This window comes from Fistularia commersonii, chromosome 7, assembly GCF_037954325.1.
Source record: "Fistularia commersonii isolate RoL2024-O1a breed Wild chromosome 7, RoL_Fcom_v1.0, whole genome shotgun sequence".
Lineage (NCBI taxonomy): Eukaryota > Metazoa > Chordata > Actinopteri > Syngnathiformes > Fistulariidae > Fistularia > Fistularia commersonii.
The window spans coordinates 18,864,259-18,891,131 of record NC_141290.1 but is presented as its reverse complement, the minus strand read 5'-3'; the positions used below and the strand labels follow the sequence as shown (position 1 = coordinate 18,891,131).

At 40.3% G+C, this 26,873-nt stretch overlaps 2 protein-coding genes across 10 annotated transcripts in view; one reads left to right on the top strand and one right to left on the bottom strand.

Moving 5' to 3' along the window:
• The window catches only part of ptprt (protein tyrosine phosphatase receptor type T), a 293,148-nt gene that overhangs the window by 2,244 nt on the left and 264,031 nt on the right, over positions 1–26,873 (top strand). The window lies entirely within an intron of this gene.
• LOC147232977 (homeodomain-interacting protein kinase 1-like) lies at positions 803–8,039 on the bottom strand. Its single transcript, XM_086148906.1, has 10 exons — positions 7,988–8,039; positions 7,607–7,800; positions 6,986–7,174; positions 6,046–6,233; positions 5,077–5,200; positions 4,859–4,978; positions 4,402–4,488; positions 4,146–4,315; positions 3,868–4,038; positions 803–842 (listed from the first exon to the last, which is right to left on the bottom strand). The coding sequence occupies exons 1-10, from the start codon at positions 8,037–8,039 to the stop codon at positions 803–805; spliced, it is 1,335 nt and encodes a 444-aa protein (XP_086005032.1).

Below are 26,873 nucleotides of genomic sequence, written 5' to 3'. Positions count from 1 at the left end.
CAACCCTGCGTCCTTGTGCCGTTAGGGGGCGACATCGGCACACGGGAGACCTCAGGCGTCCTCACGGCGAGGAAGACGAGACTCGCAGCCGCGGAGATGCTGGTTGAAGTTGAGAAGGCGATGCTTTTTTTTTATTAAAAAAAAAATCTTTTTTTTTTTTTTTTTTTTTCCAAAGGAGCAGAAATAGCTGAGGAGGAATAGGTGAAGGGAGAATTGTAATGGCAGAATACAAAGCTGACTTTTAAAAAAGAGACGTTTAAATAGGCTTTTTTGTTTTAATTATAAAGCAAAACATGATAATTGTCTCTCTCTTTTGTACCAGTTAAGATAATGTAGTATAACAATGTCACTTGTATCTATCTATATAGTATATAAATAAGCTATTTACTATTTGATTGATTAATTTAGGTGGAACAAAGGTAACCGAAGTCAGTCCCAGTCTTAAGAAGTTGCACACACACACACACACACACACACACACACACACACACACACGCACACTGATCATAAGCAACAAACAAAGACTACGCCTGGCATGGGCAGCCAATCAGAGTAAAGGAACATGTACCGCATCAACCTATCACAATAAAGACAAGGAGTAACCTTTGCACTGGACCGGGGAAAAATTCTAGAAAGGGCAAGAATTCATATGACGGAATTGGCCGGTCCCGTATGAAGTAGTTTGTCCTGATTCATCAAATTTGAAAGGGTGGTCCAACAGGTGGCGCTGTTACAAAAAAAAGAATATTATAGCTACTATTTGGAAATAGTAGCAGTGGCACAAACATAAAGGTAGGACTCTTCAGAACTCAGGTCTGCAGTTCTGAAACTGCTGTTTGGGTCTGCAGCAACCCAACACGGGAGTTTTTTGCTGTTTCGTTTTTAAGCCGGCCATGATAAAGACAGGTCTTTTTTCAGGCAGGGGTCTCTGACCGGGATGCTCAGCTGCTGAGAGGCACAGTCAAGCAAACCCATACAAGAAGACTAGGGTGTTGAATTTTTTTCCCCCTTGCGTAATGGGTAAAAGGTTGACTTGCTGTGAAACACAAAAGACAATTTTTCTCTGCTGCGTCTCTTAAAAGAGGGTTTTTGATGAGCGCGGAGTATAAAACAAGCACAGATGAATTCAGAACAAAACGTCACCCCCTCCTCACTCAAACATTAGAATAGCTTTTCTTTCTTCTGATACATATATTCCATTATCACATAGTCATAAAACTGAATATTCCGTCAGTGGTGAGACATCAGTCAGTTTTGCGTCGAAGAGTCGAGAGTGGTTTATATCAAGTCATTGGTTTGACGACTTTCTCGCTTTGTTTTTTTTACCTCCTGCTGGTTCAGTTACTTTTGGATAAATATAAAACAGCCTTAATAACAGATTAGTTAGATGTATCAAAGACATATTTTTTGATTGACGGAGGGGTTGTACATTGATTTAAAGATGGTTATAATGTGGATCCAAGCTACTTATCTCAGACCCCTTCTTTGCTTAGGACTTCTGGGATGCTATTTTTTTTTTTTTTATTTGAGCCCAAAACTCATCAATCAGAATGCGAAGCTCCTTCCTGTTTTCAAATCAGGTTAGTAGATGGATAAGAATTTTGGTACGAGAACATTTCCGTCCAGGCTCCTGTCTTCGTTTTTCGGAAAGGTTAGACTAAAGGATGAGTGAGGGGTGGGTGAACATGGGGCGATAAAGCAACTGAATTTTATAATCAAAAACAGCCTGACAATGTCGGGTAAACTGTAAAAAACATAATAATCCCAACACTTGACAGGCTTTTTCCTTTTTTCTTTTCTCAGTGGCTTTTTTTAAATTTTATTATTCAATAATTCAGGCCAATATTTGACAGTTTCTTTCATTTTTAATGGTTTTTGGCTATTCTCTGTGGGGTTTATTGTGTTTTTAAAATATTTGTCTTTGACTTCCTTTTTAATTACACTGAATGCTTGAATGCTTTCATTGCCTTGCATAGTATAAGATTCTATCTCACGTACAAAATCTGTGTGTTTTGTGTGGAGGTTGTGAAGGGGAGATGATGTCACAAAGGATAAGCTCAGGCAAGGTTTCAGCACTGCCATCATTACATTCTAGAACATACCATAGATGAATATTTTTTCATCGAATTCAAAGAAAAAGAATAATTGAGAATAATCAGAATTTCTAAAAATAACCGAGTTTGATTAAAATATTCTTTAATTCATGATCTTTACAACTTATCCTGTACAGAGTCTTGGGGTGCTGGATACAATCCCAGCTGGTTATCCATGATCAGCCAATCACAAGGCTGACATGCGGACAGTTAGTCACACCAATGGATAATTTAGAGTCTCTAATTCATCTGACATTCTTTTCAGACTTATTATGGGATGGTGCGGGGACACTCAAACTTCTATCCGTTCGGACAGACCCAGAATCCTCGGCAGTTTTGGCTGGGAGGTGACAGCCATTAATGGTATATTTTTATATCAACATACTCACTTGGACTCAGAGCGCTCACAGTAATATTATACCAAATATTGCGGTATTCCAAAATAAAACTGAATCCAAACTTTTTTTTTACAGTCCATTCAAATGAAAGCCTGTCTCTAGCATCAGCTGGGGTTTAAGGCTTTCGATACATCACACAATGATCACAAAAGGCATCAAATTCAGGCAACATTTTCTTTCACAATCCCTAGGATGACCTTTGCTCTAGCTGCCAGTGCTATCGAATGATCACAGGTAATCGGCTACTCGCTGATCGGTTGTTTATCAATCGTTTTTCGCGGTGAGGGTGATCTGATTTGCACAAATTGCAATTTGTGCAACTAAGACATTTTCTACCATTTCCACGGCAGATAATTTTTTCATGCATTCACAGAAATTGGTGGCTGAAGTCTCGACCGCCTGCTGAGCGCGTCAATCGGTACAAGGGAAATTTTATTCCTTCGTAACAAAATTTCATGTTACAATGTAGAAATTGAGCAGTGCACTCAGCGTTCTCCTGCTGCTTAGAGATGGAAATTTTCTGAAAACTATCAGCAGCTGCATGTAAGTCAGTACTTTTGACTGCGGGACCACGGAAGCACCGCTGAGTTGACTGCTGGATAAGGGAAAAATGTGCAGGCGTGTTACAGCCTCACATTCCCTCTAACATGTTTAAAACAGTCTGTTCAGTTCTGCACAATCCTGCACATTTTCTGCCGTTAAGAAAAACACTCGGAGAGCGGCAATCGACAAAGAAGAAGTTGTCAATGTCAGCGAAAGAGAACGAATACCTTCAGTGTAGCTGCTCCGAAATATAACAGTGGAAAGGATCGGCTACCGGACCGCCAATGTTACTCCGACTCCCAATCAGATGCCAATCAGACAATCAAACTGTGGACAAAATTGCCCATATCTAGTTTGGATAGATTTTGTTTCTTTTTCTGCACAAAGTCCTTTGAAGCTGATTAAAGAAATCCCCCAGTCGCCCCCTTAGCCCCTTCCTTTCCTTGATATTTGGAGTCGAAGCATTTGTAAGCATCTGAACAGCTGGTTCAGCGTCAAAGCCGAGAGCTTTGGAGTCTTCAGCCTCCTGTGACTTTGCGATGGGGACACCTTCAGGTTGGGCCTCTTCATCCTCTTTGCTACAAACTACTGAAGGCAGTTCTGGCTCTTCATTGCTTGTGATACAGTCTGCGAGGTCTTCCTCCACTTCACCGGCAGCTCTAAAATCCGCACTGAGCCCGACAGCCAAATCAGCTCCGTCCGCCTCCCCAATGTCGCTTTGAACGGTAGAATCTGCTTTGGATTCCTCTTCCTCCTCCTCTTCCTCTTCTTCTTCCTCTTCTTCTTCCTCTTCCTCTTCATCTTCCTCTTCAGCTCTGGAATCCTTTTTCTGCTCTTCCTCATCTCCCTCCCCCTCCTCGTCGTTTTCGGCTTCGGACTCCAGCTCAGCCTCTTCTTGCGCGATGGTATCGACGTCCAGATCGAACTCCCGATGTTCTTCATCGTGGCTGCCGGGTATGGAAAGCACTGGACAGACCCTCATCTTGTCAAAGCAGTCCTCCACACTGAAACGAAACCAAGCCGCGAAGGTGAAAAAAATCGTTCAGCCAATGAAGTTTGGTAACCGAGTAGGCATTCAACCCAACCTACTAACTCTAAAACAAGCACTTACTAAACGGTGTCCGTCTGGTCACGCAAGTGGGCCATCGACACAAAGTAGTGGTTGAGAGCCCTCTGAGGCGTGATCCTCTTACTTGGCTCCATATGTAGGAGACCCATCAGGAGACTCACAAACGCTCTTCGATCCTCCAGCAAAACAGATTCTCGTACGACGTTCCGGGCCTGAGTTTGAGAAGAAGTTTAGCGACGGCTCAGCCCATTTCTCAGCGGTAGAAATTCATCCCCTGGCTGACAATTAGGCCACTTACAGTGACAAGCTTCTCCAGGCAAGTGACCGGCCCTTCACACTCACACTCTGAGGTGACGCCTGTCTCGAGTGTGTACTCCTCTGGGGTCTGAAACAAAATACAACATTTGTCTATGTAATCTTTCAATTCCGCATTGGGTAGATTAAAGCCTAGTTTATAAGGATTTGGCAAAAAAAAAAAAATCACATCGGTTGGGTTTTGGGAAAAATAAATCGGTGCAAAGCAGTGGTTTGATAGAATTTGTGAGGAGAGCAGTGCGGCTCAGAGCAGCGGGAGGAACGACCTCAGCATCCTGATGACCGCAGTGCTTAAAATCCAGCTTGCGTCTCACATTCACCGTCGTGCACACCGCAACCTTTCCCCCTTATTACATATTATTACATATTTATAGTTACCATGAGGATTGAACGCTGCAAACAGATTTGAGGGGCGAAATGACGAACATGTATCTTTATACCTTAAGCCACCATTTGGGGTCGTCACTGTGCTGGTTCTCGGTAAAGAATTTTCGGGTGTGTTGTCCAGCGCGGAGGAGGTGGTCTGGCGGTTGGCCGAGCACGTCTACCATGCAGCTCATCTGAAGATAAGCCTTAAGTCAGCCGGACTCTCCCAGTACACGGAAGGATTTCTACGTGCAGTTTATCAATATTTATCAGTGAGTATTTTCTCACTTACTGTCTCATACTCGTCTTCTCCATCAAAAAGATAAAGACCGAGGTACAAACTCCCGAGGACAATACCGAGACTCCACATATCGATCGCTTTAGAGACTGGTAGGCCAAGGAGTACTTCAGGTGCCCTGTTTGTTGAGAATGAATGATTGGTTGGACCAAGTAGTTCTTTGTCTAGAATATACACAAATTTTAATATCAACTGTTTTTTCATCAATATCACAATGGAAGACTTTCATGATAAAAAAAAACAAAAAAAAAACAACACCAATTAAATTCTGGCTTAAAAGTTCAAGATCACAAGAAATCTGCTGAGACCAAGCATGAGTTGCCTTCAAAATGTTCATGAATAGCCGAAAACGAGAAGTCATTCTGGGGATATGATGTTACCAAGAGACCCTTAAAATCCAAAGGGATAGAAAATGAAGAAGGTAGATGAATTGACATAATTGGTATCGTTACAGAGGAAGCAACCTTTCCAGTCTCAATTCTCAATTCACTTTGAAAAAGCCCTTGTCAGTTTGATGTATTTTTCCTTTTTTTGTTTAAACATTTTTCTTCGCCTTACTCAGAACCCTCTCCTGTCATATATCACATCTGTCTGCCAGGAGGTCAGTCTGTTTTTGTGCTGGCGCTACACCTCAAATAATTTCCCCTCTCTGTCTGTGAAATTACCTTCTCTTTTGTAGTCGATCTTCCGTAATGATCTCGATGTTACTCAAGAATTTGAAATGGAATTGGTGAATTAGGGGGAGAATCGGGAGATAGGTCAATGGTTTAGTTTAGCAAAGGGAACAGCCAGGGAGTGCACAAGTCAAGGACTAAACATGGTTTGGACTTAGGTAAAATTTGGTCGGTGTGCCTGATGTAGAGTCCAGCCTCAGAATGTTAAGTCTTGTTGACATAACCGGTTGAAGAAAGGACGAATTGGTAAATCAATTTTAAAAGATGGACTCGGGATGATGGAACCTACCTCACTGCCAGAGGTTGAATGATCTCACCCTGAGTCTCTGGCGCTTCGGAGGCTGTGAATGAAACGCCGAAGTCTATGAGTTTGACTCTGAAAGGCTGAGCGTCGTGGTTTACCAGCATGATGTTTTCCAGCTTCAGGTCTGAGTGAATGATGCCGATGCCCTTCAGGGCATCCAATGCCGTCAGCAACTGCAGGACGGAGGAGGAAATTCAGAAGATAAATGAAATGACCTCTCATCTAATGTATACAAGTCAGAAAAAGACTTGCAGAAAACTTTTTGCTTGACTTACATTTTATACTACTTTAACACCAATTTAACATACTCTTTATGCCTCCAATCAACACTGGCTCACGTGCACAGACAGTGTTCAATTGTTTGCATGCAGATGTCACAAACAAACAAAATGAAAGCACTATTTAACAGTAACTGTCACAATATTTGCTTTGAGCATATGCCTAGCACAGGGTCAAATGAGACTCCTCTGAATTTCAGCGTTAGAATTTTGATTTGAACGTAATGTCATTTACAGCCCTGCCATGCAACAAATCATTAAATCTTTGAGTCGCTTTTAAAGCTAGCCGGGTAAATTCAGGTCACTTTTACATTTGAGCCTCCTTTTCAAATAGTCACGTGTTCAAAGTCAGTGTTGAAAGCCCATTAATTCTCATAGGAACCTCTGGGATTTCTTATTTGTTTGCTATAATTCCTTTCCGATGTTTTTTATTTGCAATAACTTAGCTGGTGTTGCTTGAAGAGATTCAACTTCTGCGGCAAATTTTCGAGAAAATGTGCAAATATCCTTGCACAAACAAATCAGTGCATCACATTACACTTCCTTGCACTGGTGATGATGCTGGAGCTATAATATGCATTTTCCATATGGGATTATGAGCACCAACCCAACCCAAACTTTTATAGAGGAGCGACTGTATTCTGTACCTGCTGTGCTATTGGTCGTATCTCACAAAGCGATAATGGCTGAATTTGATCCTCCAAAAGGTCCCACAGACTCTTGTCTAGCATTTCAAACACTAAACAGGTGTGTCCCTTGTGAGTGAACGTCTCGATGAAATGAACAATGTTGGTCTTTGCTGGGTCAAGAGCCCTTACGACGTCCAGTATGTATATCTGTGCAGGGAAAGAGAAAAAAGGCGGCACCAGGGGGAGTCATCTATTATATTCAATCCCGGATTAAATCTAAAAAAATGTGTCGATGGCCTCTAGATATATTTTTCACTGTCCTTGCAAGCCAGAGAAAAAGTGTTTTAGAATGTACCGCACAGGCCCCAGACAGCTCGTACATTCAGTGCAGGAACGACCGAAAGAATGAAAAGTGAAAGCCTGAGGCTTCTTGTGTTATAGTACAGTTTTCAAAATGAACTTGGGATGTTTTTTTGTAGTCAAGCTTTATCTTTTACTGAAAACACAGACTCCGGTCATGTTCAAAGTTCTTTTCTTACTTTTTCGACATTGATTCAACAAGCCTATTTCAATCCCAGGTGTGAAAGGGTTAATTTCAGTCCTGGAACACAAAGGGTTCTCATCAATCAAAAGACCCACCTCCCGTTCTGATGTCTTATCATTTTTGAGAATTTTCAGGGCAACCTTCTTGTCCGTCTTCAGCTCATAACACTTAACCACTTTGCCAAATGTTCCCTCGCCCAGAAAATCCTCCACAACGTAGTGGCCCGAGTTGCCATGCAGAGTGTACGTCTTATGAACCTCCAGGTCCTCGACATCTTCGTCATCTGTGACTTGAAGGAAAATCAGACGTAAACGTACAAGGTCTGATTTTTTTCAAAAGAGCCAAACACACTCATTATGCAGACAGAATTATACAAAATACTGACTTCAACTGTTAAGTATATATATATATTCATGTACCTGGAGTGTAAGCGCCTTTGGTGGAGTATCTGATCCGTGTGTTTTCGGTTTTCTTACCTGGGCCATCTGTATTAAAAACATCTACTGTGAAGGTTTTGTTTGTGAACATCTTTCCAAAGGACAGTTTGTTTGTAGCAAAGTGTTTTCAGCCAACATCATCGCAGTAGAAGCTGTACTCAACCAGGCATGAGTAGCGGGTAGTATGATGTTACCGCAATACTTCCGTCACCATACTAAATGATTGAGATTTGAAATGTGCATGTGCCGTTCCCGTTTGGCCCGGTTCCACCTTTTTGCCGCCGTTGGTTTCTTCTTCTGCAGGCTGTTATGGCCGCAGGCATCCATGGAGTTGCATTACCGCCACCCCATCCTGAAACCCTCTTTGTGTCACACAGCCTCCCCTTTCCCAGGACCGCAGACAGAATGTGCTTCCCTTTAGTGATACTACAGGTCCCTGTATGACATCAGGGTCCCCCTTGTGAAGTCACAGCGTCCATCCCACCTCCCACCCATGTGACTTTATAACCTATCCGTCTTGCCGTAGGGGCCCCTCCTGCGTGGGGAACCATCAACAGACCAATGCCACGCGTCCCCACCGTGTGGCCAGGTCTTAACTAGTCACGTGGAGACACGCTTTTTTGTTTCCAGGGACACTGGATTGTCAACTAAAAAAAGGAAGAGCTGTGACTTCATGAGGTGTGCCGAAGGGGGTTGTGAGACGGATGAGACACACAGCCTGTGATGTCACATGGGGGAAGTCCATGACTTCTACATGCGTGTGCTATGAGGGGAAGCTGTGGTGATCATGCAAGTCCTACAGCGTGAGCTCCAAAGGAAGACAAGTAGAGACGGGGTCACGCTGTGGGTGCGGCACAAGTGAATGAAGTAGACGTATCAAATTTTTGGTGCCTCTCCACCACTCTTTGCTGGAGCATTGATTAAAAACATGTAGGGCGGCTCAAGTAAAATGCAAAAACAAGACGATATTTGGACTTTTGACATCTACATCAGAGATGTCCTTATTGGAAGTCCTTGGATTACGACGTCCTCATCCTATGGTGTTTCAATGTTAAGTCACCAATTCTCATAAATGTATTAAGACGGGAGCTAGTTGATGAGCGGAGCAGTGAATAATGTGCGCCGCTCTATGAGGTACCCTTCTTTATTTACATTTGCGGGCTGCAGTTTTGTTTTCCGTTTGTGTTGTATTTGTGGAAGCATAAGTCAGACTCTTCTGATGTTACATCATCGAAAATTGCTCTCTGTCGCACCATAGGAACAGAACAGAACTCCATTGTAACTCGAGGACCTCCTGAACGTGGCGTTTGAATGCATGGATGATTTGTTTATTTTGCTTTAAATGACCATTTAATGTGTATGACAACAATTATAAATTTTAGGATTTGACGGTCAAGTTAGGAGGAAGAGCTCAGTGTTCAACCTTGTAAACACAATCCATTTTCGGTTAGGATACGCGTTCACTATGTGTCCGCTGCCAACTGTTGCACGGTCATCTCAGGTGGGGAGGTGATGCAGGGGCAAATTTAAAATTTACATGCCAGTTAATTCAATTCTATGGGAGGGAGGGACCAACTCTGTCCATGTGTCCGTCCGTCCCGCCCGTCTCTCCTTGACTCGTTCTTCCGGCGTGTTGACGTGTCGGGCGGACGGCGGTGAAGTCTTCTGCTTTGATCGAATCAACAGCATGCAATTACCCAATTATATAGTCCTTTATGGGATTATATGAAGCGTGAGGCTCGGTAGGAGTGGCAGGGGTAGATTTCTGTGTCGTTAAAGGAGAGGAGAGCAGGGAGGTAAGGCAGCAAACGGAAGACAACTCCAAATGAGGGAGGAGAGGGGTGGAGGGGAGATGAGAAAAAAAAAGGAAAGGAAACTGGGGCGGAGGAGTAAAGGAGTAGGTGAATGAAAATGGAAAGGGGTGGGCGAAGGACAGAGGAGGACAGTAAGACAGAATTCGATAAGTGAGGAGGAGATAAGGATGTTAGAGGAGAAAATGAGGAGAAAGGACGGAGGAAAAAACCTTGAGGACAAAAGCAAAATAAAAAGAAGGGAGGAAAGAAAAAAACAGAATTTCTGAAGATTTTTATCTGTCATTTCTTCTCTATGTACTTCACTTCTCCATCATGTAACTGACCCTGGTGCTTCTACAGCTTCTGTGTTTATCTTGTCACTTAATGTATCCCAAGTATTGGATACCTTGAGTTTAAACATCATAGAAAAGTTCAATACTACATTTCTTTGTTTGCGAGAGTACATGTTTTCCTGACCTCCATTTTGTGGACCCAGACTTGCCACGGGAACACACGGGTCAGAAATAACTTCCCACCATAAATAAATATAGCATGAAGCCAAGCGTGCCAAGGAACAGTGACAAGCTGACAAGAAGCTTATCTGCATGTCAGCGAACCCCAAATTAAGCTAGATGTTGGCTTAAGTGCTACTAACACCAACTAAAGCGTGATGTGGGTGTGCGCGCTATCTTAAGCAGCGTTTAAAAACAGCAAACATCAAAACGATTGGCCAACTATGATAGTTTGCTAGCACAAAGCTAACATCGACTGATTGAGCTAAATAAAAAATTTAGATCGCGGTTTACAGCTGACTGATGAAAAACTCAATTTTTGCAGATTTTCTCTCATTTTGGAAAAAAGAAATACAATCTGGGCATTGTGTCTTTTTAGCTCATCCGCTGATTTTTAATGCTATTCCCTGTAATTATGGTTGCATTTTCTGCAGAATTGTTTTGATATGATTGATATTTCCTTCAACTTTTTTAACGTTTTCTCATGTATATTTAAGCGTTCCTTTTTCTCGCTGAAGTTTTAGCCGTTTTTTTCTATGATAATCAGGACATTTCTTTCCATGTTGTTTCCCTTCAAATCTTCCAGTCATGTTATAAAATAAAATAAAACCTCAAAATGCAAAACCACAGAAGATATACTTGCGCCTTTCACTTTGCGACTCAGAAAGAAATAATGCAATAAAGTTATAAAAAAAGAATAATAGAATCTTCAGCTGAGATATCGTGAGCTTGTGGACGTCGACTGGGAAACTGGGGGGTATAAAGGTGAAAAGAAGAAATATTCCTGTCATCTGCTGCCTCATCCATCACTGCCGTCTAGACAAGACCAAGGAGATGAGGAGACACCAGGACAGAACGGTGGGAGGGAAAAAGGGTGAATGACAGGAGGTCGGAGAGAGAGAAAAAAATACAAAAAACGTGCCCCTTAATTGATTATGTCTCTGTGTTATCGACTGTCTGAGTGCCTGTAATTGAGAGCGGGAGAGAGAGACAGACGGAGAAAGGGTGAGAGGGAGAGAGAGAGAGGACTGTATGACAGGATGTCTGTCACCTCCCGCCCTAATCTGTTTAGTATGCTGTGTGTGTGTGTGTGTGTGTGTGTGTGTGTGCGTGCGTGTTTAATCTACAGCACTTATTCTATTGGCCTGACTAAGTGACAGCCTAATGGCAGGGTGAGCTGAGTGCTTTGTGTGTATGTGTGTGTGTGTGTGCATGTGCAGTGTATGTGTGTATGTCTGTGTGTGTGTGTGTGTGTGTGTGTGTGTGTGTGTGAGAGAGAGAGAGAGAGAGAGAGAGAGAGGGAGACTGAATGAATGCTAAGTGGACCTGACATTGAGAGAGTCTTGCTCTCTGTTCGGTGATTTGCACTCACAATGGAGAAAATGTATTTGTGGTCAAATGGTTTCCTGAAAAATAGAAATTTTTGTAATTTCTTGAAAAGTTTCACTTCTATTTTTCCCTGAATGTCTTAATGATACTTTGTCACCGACTCTAAGGAAGGAGTTGTAATTTTTCTATTTTTTGCCAAGTTTTTCGCATTATTTCCTTCAACTACATTTGAAGCCTCACTGATTTTATCACCTCATAATCCTTCAGCTTTCAGCATTTTAAGTTGATTTTAATCATGGAAAAGAAGCCCCATTTAAATCCAATGCAGTTACTCTGTTTGTCCACACCAGTGACAGCCTAATAGCAGGTTAAGCTGAGTGTAGACGGTATTGTGTGTGTGTGTGTGTGTGTGTGTGTGTGCGCGTGCTGAATGAATGCTAAAGTAGTAGACTTTAAAAGAGAGACAGCCGTGTTCTGTAGTCAATGCACTTAGAGAGTAAAAAGAGTTTGTTTGTGTGAGTGTGTGTGTGTGAGTGTGTGTGTGTGTGTGTGTATTTGTTGTGTCACAGAAAAAAATGTGGAGCAGTAAAACTACACTTGGTGACAAACGGGCATTAACAGAGTCCAGAGTCAGCATGAAGAAAGTAGTTCCTTCTTTAAAGTCCATAAGATCTGAGAGTCTGTGCTAAGATCTGAACTGGAGCTCTAACCAGTCATCTTTGATTTGCAGAAGTCCCAAAAGTGTGTGTGTGTGTGTGTATTTGTTTGTCTTTATCTGTGCGCGCGTGTGTGCATATGTGGGTGCGAATTACACTTTGTCATTGTTTTCATCTCATTTGTTTTGGATCTTATAACGTGCTCTGAACCAACAACTGCACACTGTAACAAAAGCCAGCTAATTCTCTCACGCGCTCATATAGTGATTCACTTATTTACTGACTCCATCACACACTTACTCACCCGCTGACTGATTGACTCATGGACCTATCGATCCACACATTGATTTACTCATCAACTGAGTGTCAAACCCCACTTGACCAACTAACTGACTCACTCATTGGCCCACTGACTCAGACAGTCAGTGACTCACTCAGTCACTAATCTACTGAGGGACTGACTCACTTACTAGCCAACTGACTCACTTTCCTACTAAACCTTTACCAAGTCGCTCATGGATCAACTCACTAACTGATGCAATCTCACACACACACACCCACGCACACACAAACCACACACATGCACTGAATGCATCACCGAAAGATGATTTGGGCGGACAACATCGCCCCGGGAGACGGAGGTTTTGTTGTGGCATGCGTTGTGTGTCTGTTGCGAGAACGTTTCTGCAGGGTTCCTTAAAGAAGACACACATCCTGTCTCTTCTCTGCCAATCACAGCGGGTCGTTTTTAAGAAATCGCTCAGGGGGAGCTGATTGACTGACATCCCACAGAGACGTGTACCCTGACATTCTGTGATTCTCTGCACCGTAATAAAAACCCAAATTAACTCCTTCACAAACAGCTGGATGACTTTGTGCATTTCCAATAAAAAAAAAAAAAAAGGTTCAAGCCACTCCACATATTTTCTCATTCTTGAAAAATATAAATAAAAAAAAGCAATTTTTTTGGCTTCTTTGCAATTGTGGTTGGAATTGGTTTAATATGTTTGATTTTATCAGCGAAAAAGTCATTAAAGCAGTTGTTCAGCAGGCGAATAATGGCAGCAGCAGGCAGTAATTAAAAGATGTGCCTCCCGGACACTGATGATTCCTCATAACAGGTTAAATCTAATTATTGTTAATTACTTTGTCACTTACATTTTATGGGGAATGGTTTACAGCGGGCTGTAAATTATAGACGAAGAGCGACATATACTCAGAAGCGTTGTCATTGGGAAGAAATGATAAGGTCCCAGCGAGCATCAATGAGGCGGAAAATGTTTTTGTTTTGATCCCGGCGAGGCTGTTCGCCTTGGGCCTCTAGGTTGGAGACTTTTCACGTCTTGAGACTTTTGCAATTTGTCTGTAATCAAGGAGGAACGCGTGCTGTAAATCACCTGCATGTCACTTTTGAACTCTTGAAGTTTGAAAAGATTTTTAGTGAGAGAAGTTATTGCTCAACTTTTCTTCCTTTGTTGAATTTTCACATTTTTCTTCTCAAAGTGAATTTCACATCTTGTTATTTTTTTTATGGATGGCTATTGATTTTGAATTCATTTCTTGCCAGTTTCACAGTAGCTTCTTCTAGATTATTGCTGATGGTTTTTCAGCTTTACGGATACATGTGGTATTCAAGGTGATTTTACTGCTTATTTCAAGATAATCTTGTTGATATATTTGAAAATATTTCTTGGATATCATCAGGTGATGGAGTTGATTTGTCATGAGGGAAGCGTGAAATTCTTCTCTTGCTAATGAAAGTAATCCCAGATTAATGCGGAAGATCTTAACCAAGCAGATGATGGTTTGGTAATTATTAATCCATATTTAACAGGAAATTTAGAAGATGAATTTGCGAGAGGATGGATGGCAGGAAGTTAAGTGAGTGAGATAAATAAATGGAAGGGAGTGAAATATCAATAAGAGTCTTAGCATCACTTTTACTGCCAAAGTAAGAAAGTTCCTACTCAAGCTGGAAATTCTCCAGACGGAGACCCACAGTTGGGGGATAAAGGGAATTTTTTAATCTATCAGAGAGCCATTCTGGTTTATTGGTTCTTCTATTTATTTGTGTACATTTTTTTGTTCAGAGCAGCATCCTGAACCATGGAGATGGGCAGGAAGCCTCACAACAAAGAAGAAGAGCTCTTTATGCCACGTTTATTTCCTAAAGCTTAAAAGTTTCAAGCCATCTGGGATTTTGTGTTAAGCTAACTTTAGATTATAAAGAAAAGGACCTTAGAAGGGAGAATATTTGCTCCAAACTTTGCCAGAGAAGGAGGTGGAAATGCTCACAGAAAACAGGAAGTTTCACTATATTACAGTCTTTGAAACTCAAAATGTACTGTTATGGATGTCATTGATGTTTATGTTCCTGAAAAAAAAGTTGATACAGTGATGACATCATTTCAACTTGTGTCTGATTTTGAGAATTTTGCATGGAAGTTATTAAAGTGATATATTTTGAATAATTTTCTAATAATGATCTAATCAATTAATTTTAATAATTATATTTTTAAATTATATCATATTGGAATTTCTTACAAAACAACGAGTACATCAAGGGGAATTTTAAAATGAGTTATTTTTTCTTTTTCATTGTTTTTTTTCTGCTCTAGATTTCTTGTTAATTATTTGAAAACATTGTTCTTGGTGAGCAAAGAAATATGGCGTAGGGCTAATTGAAGCCTTGTCGGGTTTTTAGTGTTTTTTTTTCAAGTGGAAACAGGAAGTGCTTTGTTCTTTCTAGTGCATTAGCACATTAGTGTGTCATTCTGATATGCTTATAGAACACGGAGGAGTTCGAGGCTGGGGCACTGACTGTGAAATCATCATTTAAAGGATCAAAATGAGACATGAAAGACAAGCTAAGTGTCTTGCTGCAAACAAAGGGAAAATATGCATTAAGCAGCCGCTCCGCTTACTGCCGCTGCTCTGCTTGCTGCCACCACGCCGCTTGCTCCCTTCTGCAAGGCTTGTGAAAAGACGAAGGATTTAAATCTAAAAATATTTCCGACAGGCTCTGGACTATTTACAGCAGGAGTACCTTTTTGCTCCTCTGTTTCAGTCAAAGCGGATGTATTTATAGCAGACACAAACAGATACGCAGAGATTAAATATAGATATATGTCCTGTCTATACAGCTCGGGTTCTCTGACACTTTTTCTCTCCTTGCGCATTCTTTTCACCCAAAACACAAAATCAGTCCAGTCCAGGCTAGTTCTTAAGACTTACTTGACCTTTGGTCACGGAACTATTCACACGACTGGTTGAAATGCTGTGACGTTTTCTGCTCCCATGCTTCCTCTGTGTTTGCACTACGTTTAGGTGTCCACTGGTGGACGAGTCAAAATGTCAAATGTCACAAATGGTGGAGGAGGACATGTATCAACAGAGAGCAACCACTAGAACCAATACAGCTGAAAAAAAAATAAATATTGAGCATTATTTTATCATTATTTATGGATCAAGTATTCAGACTTATTGGAAGTTGCTTATAACTGGTTAAAAACAGTTACAATGACGAAAAGACAGGAGGCAGAGCTGGAGGTCACAGAGATGAAGATGTTGAGGATCTCTTTGGGAGTGACCAGGATGGATAGGATCGGGTATGAGTCTATCAGAGGAACAGCACATGTTAGATATTTTGGAGAGAAGGTCAGAGAAGCCAGACTGAGATGGTTCGGTCATGTACAGAGGAGGGATAGAGAATATATTGGTAGACGGATGCTGGAATTGGAGCTGCCAGGCAAGAGGTCTCGAGGAAGACCAAAGAGAAGATTTATGGACGTAGTGAGAGAGGATATGAAGGTAGTTGGTGTGAAAGAGGTAGATAAGGAGAATAGGGTTAGATGGAGAAGGTTGATTCCTTGTGGCGTACCCTGAAGGGAAAAGCCAAAAGGAGAAGAAGAAGACTCATAACAGGTTAACATTGTATTGGTTACAGGTCACCTTGATTTCCTCCGGGATCAATAAAGAAGTGTATTTTTGCTCATACGATCCTTTTACATTACCGTGGCCTAAGGCTTAATTTAAAATATCAGCAATTATGATCCCACCAAAGCTTAATGAAGATAGAAAAATATTTTTCCAGTTCAATTTCCTAACTCAATCTGGAAAAGTTTAATTAAGGATTTATATCTTGACCACTTTTGTCCTGGGACCATCAGATATCCGTGTTATTTGGGAACATGGTTTAAAGTCTTGGCATGCCAGTGATGCCAACTTTAACATTATTTTATAATATTAACATCCTGCTTTAAGCCCATTTCTGCACAAATATTGTTGTTGGACAATCTTAATAGAAGTTTCGACATTTTCCCAGAGGAAGTGGATTTTAGTCCATTGGCTCCAGCAACTAACCTTAATTGCTGACGTTGTTGACGGCAGCTCATTATGAATATACTTTGAAACCACCATTGTTGCAAGCTAATGGTCCATTAAAACACTGGAGCAGGTGCTTTTTTAGCTCCAGGAGAGCAGATTTAATTCTGAAGCTTCAACTCCAGTCTCAGCTAATGCAGGAGCAGCATGGAACAGCCAGGCATCAGACGCCAATTTAAAAGCCCTTTTACATGACGGACCGGAAAATGTACATTTGCTACACCCTGAAAACATATTTCAAAAGTTAAAAAGGGGTAGCTCTTGAGTCGAGTGAACCGGAGAGGATTTTGACCAGAAAATATACCAAGCCTTTCAAACAAATTGTCTTATATATTTTATCTTATGTCTCCAATTTTTCAGTTATAGGCTTGTCTGAATTGATGATTTTATCTCAAAAGAAAAGAAAATAGATGACTGACCATCCTACAGTTTGCGATTATCAGATAGAGATTATCGGCTAGTGATTAGCTATTGGTGATTGGCAGTTGGGGATTCTCAGTTAGCTCTGAGGGAGGCCCTATCCTGATGAGGTGCTTTTGTTGAAGCGTCATTTGAAAAAAAAAAACATGATCTTATATACCTGTTTATTAAAGCTAGCTGCAGATTGAAACGGAAACAATGCCTGTCAACAAACACTTTCTTCTCACTGCTGCCACACAGAGGCAGGAGTATAGTATTATCCCAAGGAGCCAATCAAAACAAAGACAAAATCTAACATGCACCATTTATATTCTAATGACTTGAAACGATTCACCCATCACTGACAAGATTAAATATTGTATTGAGATTTACTAGAACATGCACACACTTGCATTATGCAAATGCATGTGCGTGTGTTCGTGCACGTGTGCGTGCATGCATGCATGTGTGCGAGGCAGGCAGAGACAGAACGCTGAGAAGGTGACAAGGCCCTTGTCTTCCCTCTTGAGATCCTATTAACCTTTGCTCAACACACACACACACACACACACACACACACACACACACACACACACATTCACACTAAATAAATCCAAAGCCCTAGTGTTTTTTTTTTTTTTTGACTGTCCCTCACAGAAAAACATGCTCATCTTCTCTTTTGTGTCCCTGTAAAACCAAACACACACATAGACACACATGCACAGGCAAACGCACTAAGAAGCTTTAAGTGCTGGTTAATTGGGTGGTCGAGGGTAATTTTCTGTTCGAAGTTAATGCCACCGTCACGGCTTGCTCCCTGTGGAGGGTCTGTTTGTGTGTACGTGCGTGTGCGTGTGTGTGTGTGTATGTGTGTGTGTGTGTGTGTGTGTGATGTTCTCTGTAATGAGCATACAATCCCTTCGGTATCGACAACGATCAGGTTAACATTTAAACTGTTTCCTTGTTCAAGAAAGGACAGGTTTAAATTATTTCAAGGCATTTCCAAATACCTGCACATCGGGGACCAATTAAAAAAATCCATTTAAGATCCTCATCACGTTGAAATACTAGTTTATACCAAGTCGTGTATTAAAAGACCTACAGGAGCAGATCTCGAGAGTTTCGGAGAAGAATTTAAAAAAGGGATTGTAAGAAATTAACTGTAAGTCAACCATTATGTCTTGAAAGTGAGCAAGATATCCACTTTAAAATTGATAAAGAAGAATCATCTGAGAAGTTTTGAGAGCATAATTCAAAGTAGCGAATTAAAACGAATATCACAAAATATAAGTATAAAAAGATTTCAAAACAACAATGTAATTGCTTCAGTAATTCTGACAATTCTGATATAAAGACAAATATTGAACTCCCTGTCTAAATGTCTGGGCAGCAGGACTTCCTGTCTCATAGGCAAACAGTAATGCTAATAGTATGCTAATGAGACAAGTGGTCTGCATGCCATTGTTGCGTCTAATGAGCGGGTTGGATGGACCTGGCTGGAGACATTGGTTGCAGTGAATTTAATTTTTGAGAGTTATCAGGTGGACGCAGTGAATGGAGACGAGTGCCTGTTTCCCTGGTATATGATTTGAGGGAGGAAAGGAAAGGAAAAAAGAACTTGGGCCTTTTGAAATATTTTTTGGTTTCCCATCTCTGTCTCTCTAACCGGATGGTTCTTTTCATCTCTTTGTTTTTTGGGGTGTGGGGGTGACATAAAAGTAGAATAGACTGACTGGGAAGACTTTGAAAACTTTTTCAAACACACACACACACACACACACACGCATATATACACTGGCGCACACATATGCAGGAATGTCACACTTGCTGGAATCACTATTCTGAAGTCATTCGGTCAGACTGTGAATTTCAATAAGAGGCAGAGATGGTGATGTTCAGATATGAGATTTATACTTTCAATTTATTTATTTTTTTACATTTTCTCTACAGGCAGTCTCCAATGCACTTCTCAGTAAATTTATTATTTCAAAAAAAAGTTGTGTTGGATTTAAAGGAGAAAAGAGAGACGTCAAAATACCAAACATTTTTCCAGATATTAGTCTAAACCCTTTAAATCTTTCGATCACGTTTGGTTGGATCTATGTAATTGCGATTAAGAAAAAAATACACTTAAAAAAAAATTCAAAGTGAGTCTCATATATATACATATATATATATATATATATACATATGGTTCTAAAATCAATTCTCCCTTGATAGAAAAAGTAGATTCTTTGGAACCATTGTTCCACTTATGTGAGTGAGAGAATGAATGTTTGTTTGTCTATGTGACGTGAGAATGACAGTGAATGGCTGAATGTCTGTATGTTGCCCTGTAATTGACAGATGACCAGGTTTGGGTTTAAACCCCAACGTCAGCTGGGACAGGCTCCAGCCACTGACTGCAAAATAAGTGGTATAGATATTGAACAAATATTTATTGATATGAGGCCCTTCCTTTAGTTTATTCAATTGACGGAATCAAAATCTACATTTTGTATACATTTGTCTTGCTTTCTATTCACTGATAGATAAGAAAGTCTTATCTAGTTAATTTTTATTTAATTTCTGTCCAATTTTTGGGGTACTTTCATTAAATTCTCACATGCTGTTTTCTGGCAAAATGAATCAGCAAAGCGTGTTTGCTGCTAGACACAAAAACAAGAAAGAATCTAACTCAAAAACACAATTCATATATTAAGTCATACAGATATATAGTTTGAAATATAATGAAAATCATTGCATGTTGAATGTCGATTAGAATGGATGTTTGTGTCCTTGGCTGCCTCAAGGCGAGGACACTTATGTTTGTGTGTGCATGTGTGTATGTAAAGCACATGTAAGTACCTGCAGATGTGAGTGTTTATATTTTTCATTCTGAAAAATTGTGTGGTGATGAATAAATATCGACAACACGCTCCCATCTGAAATTTATGTGTGCTTGTGGATCCTCAGGCAATATGTCAAGTCACAAGGTCGTGCAACTATCTCCCTGAAGTTTAAGCAGCTCTTCCATAACCATGCAAACAAAATAAAACGAATGAATATTTAAAACGTTCTTTAAAACATGTTCACATCTGAAGAAATTCATCAACCATTTCAACACCAAGGTTATATCAACAATAGCTCAGTTTGTCGCCACCAGTTTTGAAAAAATTGTTTCAAGCCACATGCTCAACCCAGACAATATACTGTTTATAAAAGACAGAACAAAAAAGAGAGGTAAAACAAAACCCCATTTAAAAAACAACTCTGCAAGAAAATTACTTCAACATCCTCAAGCTGAGCAGCAGTCAGGGATCATACTGCTATCATATCTATAAATTTATAGCTGTAACTACAGTAACAGTAACATTACAATCATTGCAACAACTACAACACAAGCCGCCACAACAACAAACAAGTACAACAATTACTAACAATAACAGTTGCTACTACTACCAGGTCTGCATTATCTACTGGAAGAATGGCAACATTGAAAATAGAAAAAAAAAATCTAATAAGCGCCATACAGCTTTATCCAAACAGTTAAATAACTACAGTTTTTACAAAAGCCACAGCTACAGTATTTATTCTGGTTACCAATAATGGGTTTTGCATAACTGCATAAGTAACAATAACCGTGCCTACAATTTCAGCAACAACCGGTCTGTCAGTCAGAACGGGTGTAACTGAAAAGTCTTCTAATCCAAAACTTCATTAGTGTTCCTCCTTTAATATTTAATATCAAAAAATGAAAAAAAATATAATTAGCCAGAGTCAGAGCAGCATGTTTGTAGACTCCTGAACCAGTCCCTGTGTGTTTGTGCGCGCATGTGTGTATGTGTGTGTATGTGTGTGTGTGTGTGTGTGTGTGTGTGTGTGTGTGTGTGCATGTGCGTGTGCACATATGTGTGCATGTTAGATTGGCAGCAGTAATTGGCGTCTACTCGGTAGAGAAAAACAGTGAATGAACACAGACATGGAATACTGATACAGGCCGTTCAGTCCTGGAATACCAAGGTACACACACACACACACACACACACACACACACACACACACACACACACACACACACACACACTAATGCATTCAGCTGAATTAATCGTCATAAACAGATTACATATAAAATTCCTGACAGCCTGTTGGGGCTCATCGTACCCCCTGCTGGCTGTAAACAGAAGTACAATTAATCATTTGGACGTTGCAATATTTAAAAGGAAGTAAGAGGTTTCTTTACTTACAGTGGGTTTTCGCCTAAGGAGAAATGCCGCCCTCTGTCTGAATGACAGCAATGGCTCCAGACTCGTTTATGTTTCGGTGTTTTTCATGCAATCACCAATATCCGAATTGTGGATTTCGTCCAATCAGGTGCTCATTTTTCACATCAGTCATAATCAAATCTGTCCTCCTGACACTTGACAGGTGACGTTTTGTGGAGACGCTCCCGCCAGTGCCACAATGAAAATGTCATCTCTCTCTCCGCTAATTGCTGTATTGCTCAGAGCTCAAGAGCAGCCAGCAGTCAAAGTCAATTATTAGCTTAGCCGTGGTGCATAAAGGTTAGACGCCACATTTGCATTTAGATGGCTGAGTGAGCGACTGAGAAAGAAACAGACAGGAAGAGAGCGAGAGTAATTAAACCTTGCTCTGCTGAACAAAAAACATGGGCTGAATGTGGGTTTCTTCATTTTTTATTCAAAATCATTTTTTTTTAATTTTTATCAGCTGCTCTGATTGCTTTGGTTTTTAACTATTATACGACACTTTGATACCAAAACATGAATCATTTTATACATGTTCCAGTGTGTGTGTGTGTATGTGTCAATATTTATCATGAAATTATACTTGGATGAAAACATCAGTCAATAAAAAAAGCCAGCATAGTGCTACAAAGTTGAAAAACTCAAACTGGATAAAAGATGACATTGGGGGACCTCAGGTCAGACTAAAAGAAACACTACAAGCGCAAGGTTCTCTTCCTACTTCCTGTACTTCTAGTTTTGCTACATCCCCCACCCCATGTCAAACATGCTTCTTCTGCTTCTTTTCTCAAAACTCTGCCCTCCCTGCTAAAGCAGACAAGGTTTGAACTCTAACACAACTGGCTATGTAATGTAGCTGGATAAAGAGTTGAGGGCGAGGCCTCACAGTCTTGGTCTGACGTTAAGGTTAGACTTCCAGCTTTTTGCTTTGTAGAACAAAAGCACCTGGGACTCCTGCTGTCAAATCCCATATTAGCCTTGGGTTTCTTCTATGAAGACATTATACACACTTGTGTTCCATCACATCAAGACTTTCAAATTCATATCCACACCAAACAAATGAAATCACAAAAGTTATATCAATAACATCACTGATTGCAATTGTTCGACAAAAGGGAAAAAAATAACAATATTTTGTATTATTGTCTTCAGTCCAAGTCTTGTCAATGACCAACTTGCAGTTCTCTGGTTTGACCACTAAGGACATTTGCGGTGCTGCCAATGCTTTCTATGCATGAGGTCCATGACAGAAAACAATCACACTGGAACATGAATTATGCACACATCAAATAATGAATGTAACATAAAAGTAATAAACAATAAAATATCAACATGAAGGTTTTTTTTTTTAGTTTACCTTAATAGGAACAAAACAGTTTTTGGTTAAAATGTTTTGGAATTAGGTTAGGTTAGATTAGGTTTTCAATTTCATAATTTCCTCTTTTAATTTATATTTACTTATTTTTCAGAACCAAAACACCCTCATATGTACAACTGTACTTTCTATCATCTTGTTTTGTTAACATTTACAAAATGTTACTGTAATGTTAAAACCTACAAGTCAAATTATAATCATTCTCAGAACAGCAGACTGAAGGTCAGAGCATCAGATTGACGAGTCATTCAAGCGGTCAGAAATTAAAGCAGAATTCAATATAGATTTAACACTTGACTTCCCTACTAAAACAGAGGGATCACACGCACATGCGCCCGTGCGCATGCACACACATATATACACACACATGCACGTTAATCAGTTTGTGCAGAAACACCTTGCAGCGACATGACATTTGTAACCACAGCTCAGGTTTGTGTTACAGAGTGGCAGGTTAAAAGGTTAATTCCCATTAATACAGACTGATAAACCAGACTTGACTTATTGATCGCTTCCCCTTCTGCCAACCCCTCACCTCCCCTCCCATCGACCCCATCCCTTCCACCCCCAATCTCCCCCACAACTACCTTTGTGCTTTGCTTCCAAAGTTTTTGTATATATTATATAATATATTGATATTAAGACACGGTAAACAACAATTCCAAACTGCTGGACTCACTGACTTTAACAAGAAAATTAGCCAAATATCACACTTTCCCTCAGAATGCAAATGCGATAAGCAACAAAGTACTGAAAACAAACAAACAAATGAAAAACACAAACAAAAAAAAAATGATAAATACCAATACAACTGCAAAAAGTTATTCAAAATGTCATAACATGTAGCATTACTTTAAGTGGCTGTGGCTCGTTTTGTAGTGCAAGCATTCCTCCAATGAGAAGGGTAGTGGGTGTATTCCCAGCTTCTCCTGTCTGCCTGCCAAAGTGTACTTTTGCAAGATATTGAACCCCCAGTTCCTCCCGAAGGCCTGGTTAGCACCTCGTATGGCAGCTCTGCCACCATAGGTGTGCGAGTGTGTGTGTCTGTGTTTGTGAAAACGCTGTAAAAGTTGAGACCATCTACCATTTTATCCTGCTGATGGTCATGTTTGCAGTAAGTAGATTGAGCAGCTGGTTGTGTGTGTGTGTTTCATCCAATATGCAGGTGTCTCTTGCATAATAGCAACTGTAATTATTATATGCCTTGTTGCTGTGTGAAATGGACTTGTATCAGTGACGTGCAGTCAGTAGAGGCAGGTGAGGCCTGCCTCTAAAGTAAAATGAAAAAATAATTTGAATGGTTCTAAGTGTTTTTTTTTTTAATCGCTGAAAAAAAAAAAAAATCACTGTTAGCGTTTAAATATGAAGAAGAGCCGTGCGGTGACACGGCAGCCAACGGAGCCCACTATGGATTGCGCAATAACTACCCTGCCATGCTATGCGGCTGAGACCGTATTGCTGTCTCTGTGGATGTCACCATTAACATTTTCAAAAACTTCAAGCACTAATACATGCATACATACTTTAGCTGATGTGTATAATTTTTTTCGTCAACAACTGTAACGTGTGTCTCGTGCCGAGCGATCGTGAAGCGGCAGCGAAGACACACTGAGTGAGGCACACAGTGACGGGGCCTCACGGTAGGGGGCACTGCTGATCCCAGGGAGCCTTTTTACAACTTGGCTAAAGAAAAATAGAATTGCAATAGGAAGCTACTGTAAACAGGTCGCATGTCAAGTGCAGCCATCCAGTCATTTTTTTCCTCTTGCTTGGCTTTATTTCCACAATGGAGAATTTCATAGCTAAACTGAAAGAATTTTCTAAACTGGACTTTCAGTGGAAGCAGGAGATAATAAGTAAGGGAAGACCGACACCGGTGCTAATGGATTTGCTTCAGACTAGGAGACGGAAGACTCGGTCTTTTCAAACGGAGTGGCACACTCGAAAAGGCTGGCTGTGTAGACTTCTGACAATCAAACATGAGCGGTCGGCCACTCACATTCTAAGTCAAATTGCGCTAAAAACATTTGGGATGTCCAGGATAGATTTGGCTTTGAATGAACAGCAGAGAATCAACCTCAGCATCCACAATGCTAAGGTAAAGGAAAACCGCTCAGCGGCGCATGGACTTCATTTATAAGTAAAGGTAAGAGTTAAAACCTTTTTTTCTGTACTTTTTGCTGTGCTACAGTTTGTATATGTAAAGAATGCTGATATGACATTTTAAACAAAACACCTCAACTGCAGCCAATAAAATGGTGAATAAGTTACTCCGTAGGGTTCATATGTTTGTAAATCTGGCTGATGACGTCAGTGCCTCACCAGCCATGAACCTCACCGCACGTCACTGACTTGTACACACACACACACACACACACACACACACACAGACTTTTCAAACTTGTCAAGTAATCAATTCAAAATGCTAAAATTTTAAAGAAACTGACCAGGGTAATTGGAATTTTAGTCAGACACATTACTAAGCCTGTGTTCCCGATAAGGGATGTAGAATGATGTAAAAAAATGTAGAAAATCTTTAAAAATTATCTTATTTCTTTGATTTCTTCATGTTAAAACAATTTTACTGCATGCAATCATATTTTGATTTAGATATACTGTCAATAAATCCTCAATTTACTGTATTTTTCAAAAATTAATAACACTACCAAGTGACCCTATTCAGTTTTTGTTCTTATTTGATATGATATTTGACAATGACACTGACAACAAAAAGTTCTTCAATCAATAATCAATATTTCATGAGAAATCATCCTAAAATTGAATCAATGTTACACACTAAAAACACCCAGAAATGTAACAAGAATTTTTTTTTCCCTCTTCAGTATAATATGTTTAATTCTAAAAAAAGGTTCTGAACAACCTGCGCCATAACAACTTCATGTCACTGCTCTTGTCATTAGTTATTTTTTTCAGCTTAAGATCAATTCATGGTTCCGGGTTTAAAAGTATTCAGCTATTTTTGTCAAATATTCTGTTGTTGCCTGACAGGAAAGGGTCAACCTTTTATCCTGCTTATTGTTTGGGCCACGTTTGCAAAAAATTGGGGAAGTCGGGTTCTAGAGACGTTTCGCTTGGGAAATGGTTGAGGAGCCATCTGCGGTGATGATCCAAAGATCAAATTCCACATTGTTATGTAGCTTCGTGCTAAATGAGATGGAACAAGTTATGGGTGAACACCCTGTTGTTAGCATGTTAGCATGGTTGGCTGCTGAGTTGCTAATGAGTGTAAAGACAGCTGCAGGAGGAGAGCGTATGTTGGTCTGAAGCCCTTGAGGTTTAATGAGGCCAGAAACCTGCCCCCGCGCCCCCCCCACCCCACACACACACAACCACACACAAAAAGATGCACGCATGCCAGGGTTCAGGGTCCTTCCCGTTGTGAGGCCAAAGCGCTAACCACTGTGCCACCGTATACCGCTACATATATATATAGATTGCTCAAAAAAAATAAAGGTAACAATAAAAGAGCACATCCTATTTCTGAATGAATGAAATATTCTTATTAAATACTTTGTTCTTTACATAGTTGACTGTGCTGACAACATAATAATACAAAAATTATAAGTGGAAATCAAATTTATTATCACATGGAGGTCTGGATTTGGAGTCATACTCAAAATTAAAGTAGAAAAACACACTACAGGATGGTCCAACTTTGATGTAATGTCCTTAAAACAAGTCAAAATGAATCAGTATTGCTTCTTAGTGGACAATTTGATGTCACAAATTGGGGTCACATTGTGTTAAGTGTTCCCTTTATTTTGTTGAGTATTATATGAACATATATATATATATACATATATACACTGTATATATACTTATGTATGTGTGTGTGTTTGTGTGTATGTAGCGCAGAACGTATTTGTTAAATACGAGGAAAATAAGATAAGCTAGCCGTGAAGTACATTTTACATAATGCAATATGCCTTTGTGACATTGTGTTTCTGTGTGTCACTTTGTCCCTGCAGGTTTTCATTCTTTGTTATTCTATGTCTGAAGGTAGTGTGTGCGTGAGTCATCTCATGGCCGCAGTTTGTCATTGTGTGTCACTGTGAGTCTGCAGGATGTACGTATGTGTTGCAGTGTGTCTGTGGGGTGTTGTGTGTGTGCAGGCAGTGTGTGTGTTTTTACATTGAAGACATTGTAGGTCTGCTGGGTGTCCTTGAGTGTTTGCAGGTGGTTTTTGTGGGTCAGTGTGTGTATACAAGTT

What these genes read in the sequence shown, in the direction of transcription:
- LOC147232977 (XM_086148906.1), bottom strand. Translation starts at nt 8,039, where the DNA reads ATGTTCACAAACAAAACCTTCACAGTAGATGTTTTTAATACAGATGGC. An exon ending in GAGAAGACGAGTATGAGACA is followed by an intron (nt 4,979 to 5,076) that starts GTAAGTGAGAAA and finishes GCTTATCTTCAG; the next exon opens with ATGAGCTGCATGGTAGACGT. An exon ending in GACCAGACGGACACCGTTTA is followed by an intron (nt 4,039 to 4,145) that starts GTAAGTGCTTGT and finishes GTTTCGTTTCAG; the next exon opens with TGTGGAGGACTGCTTTGACA.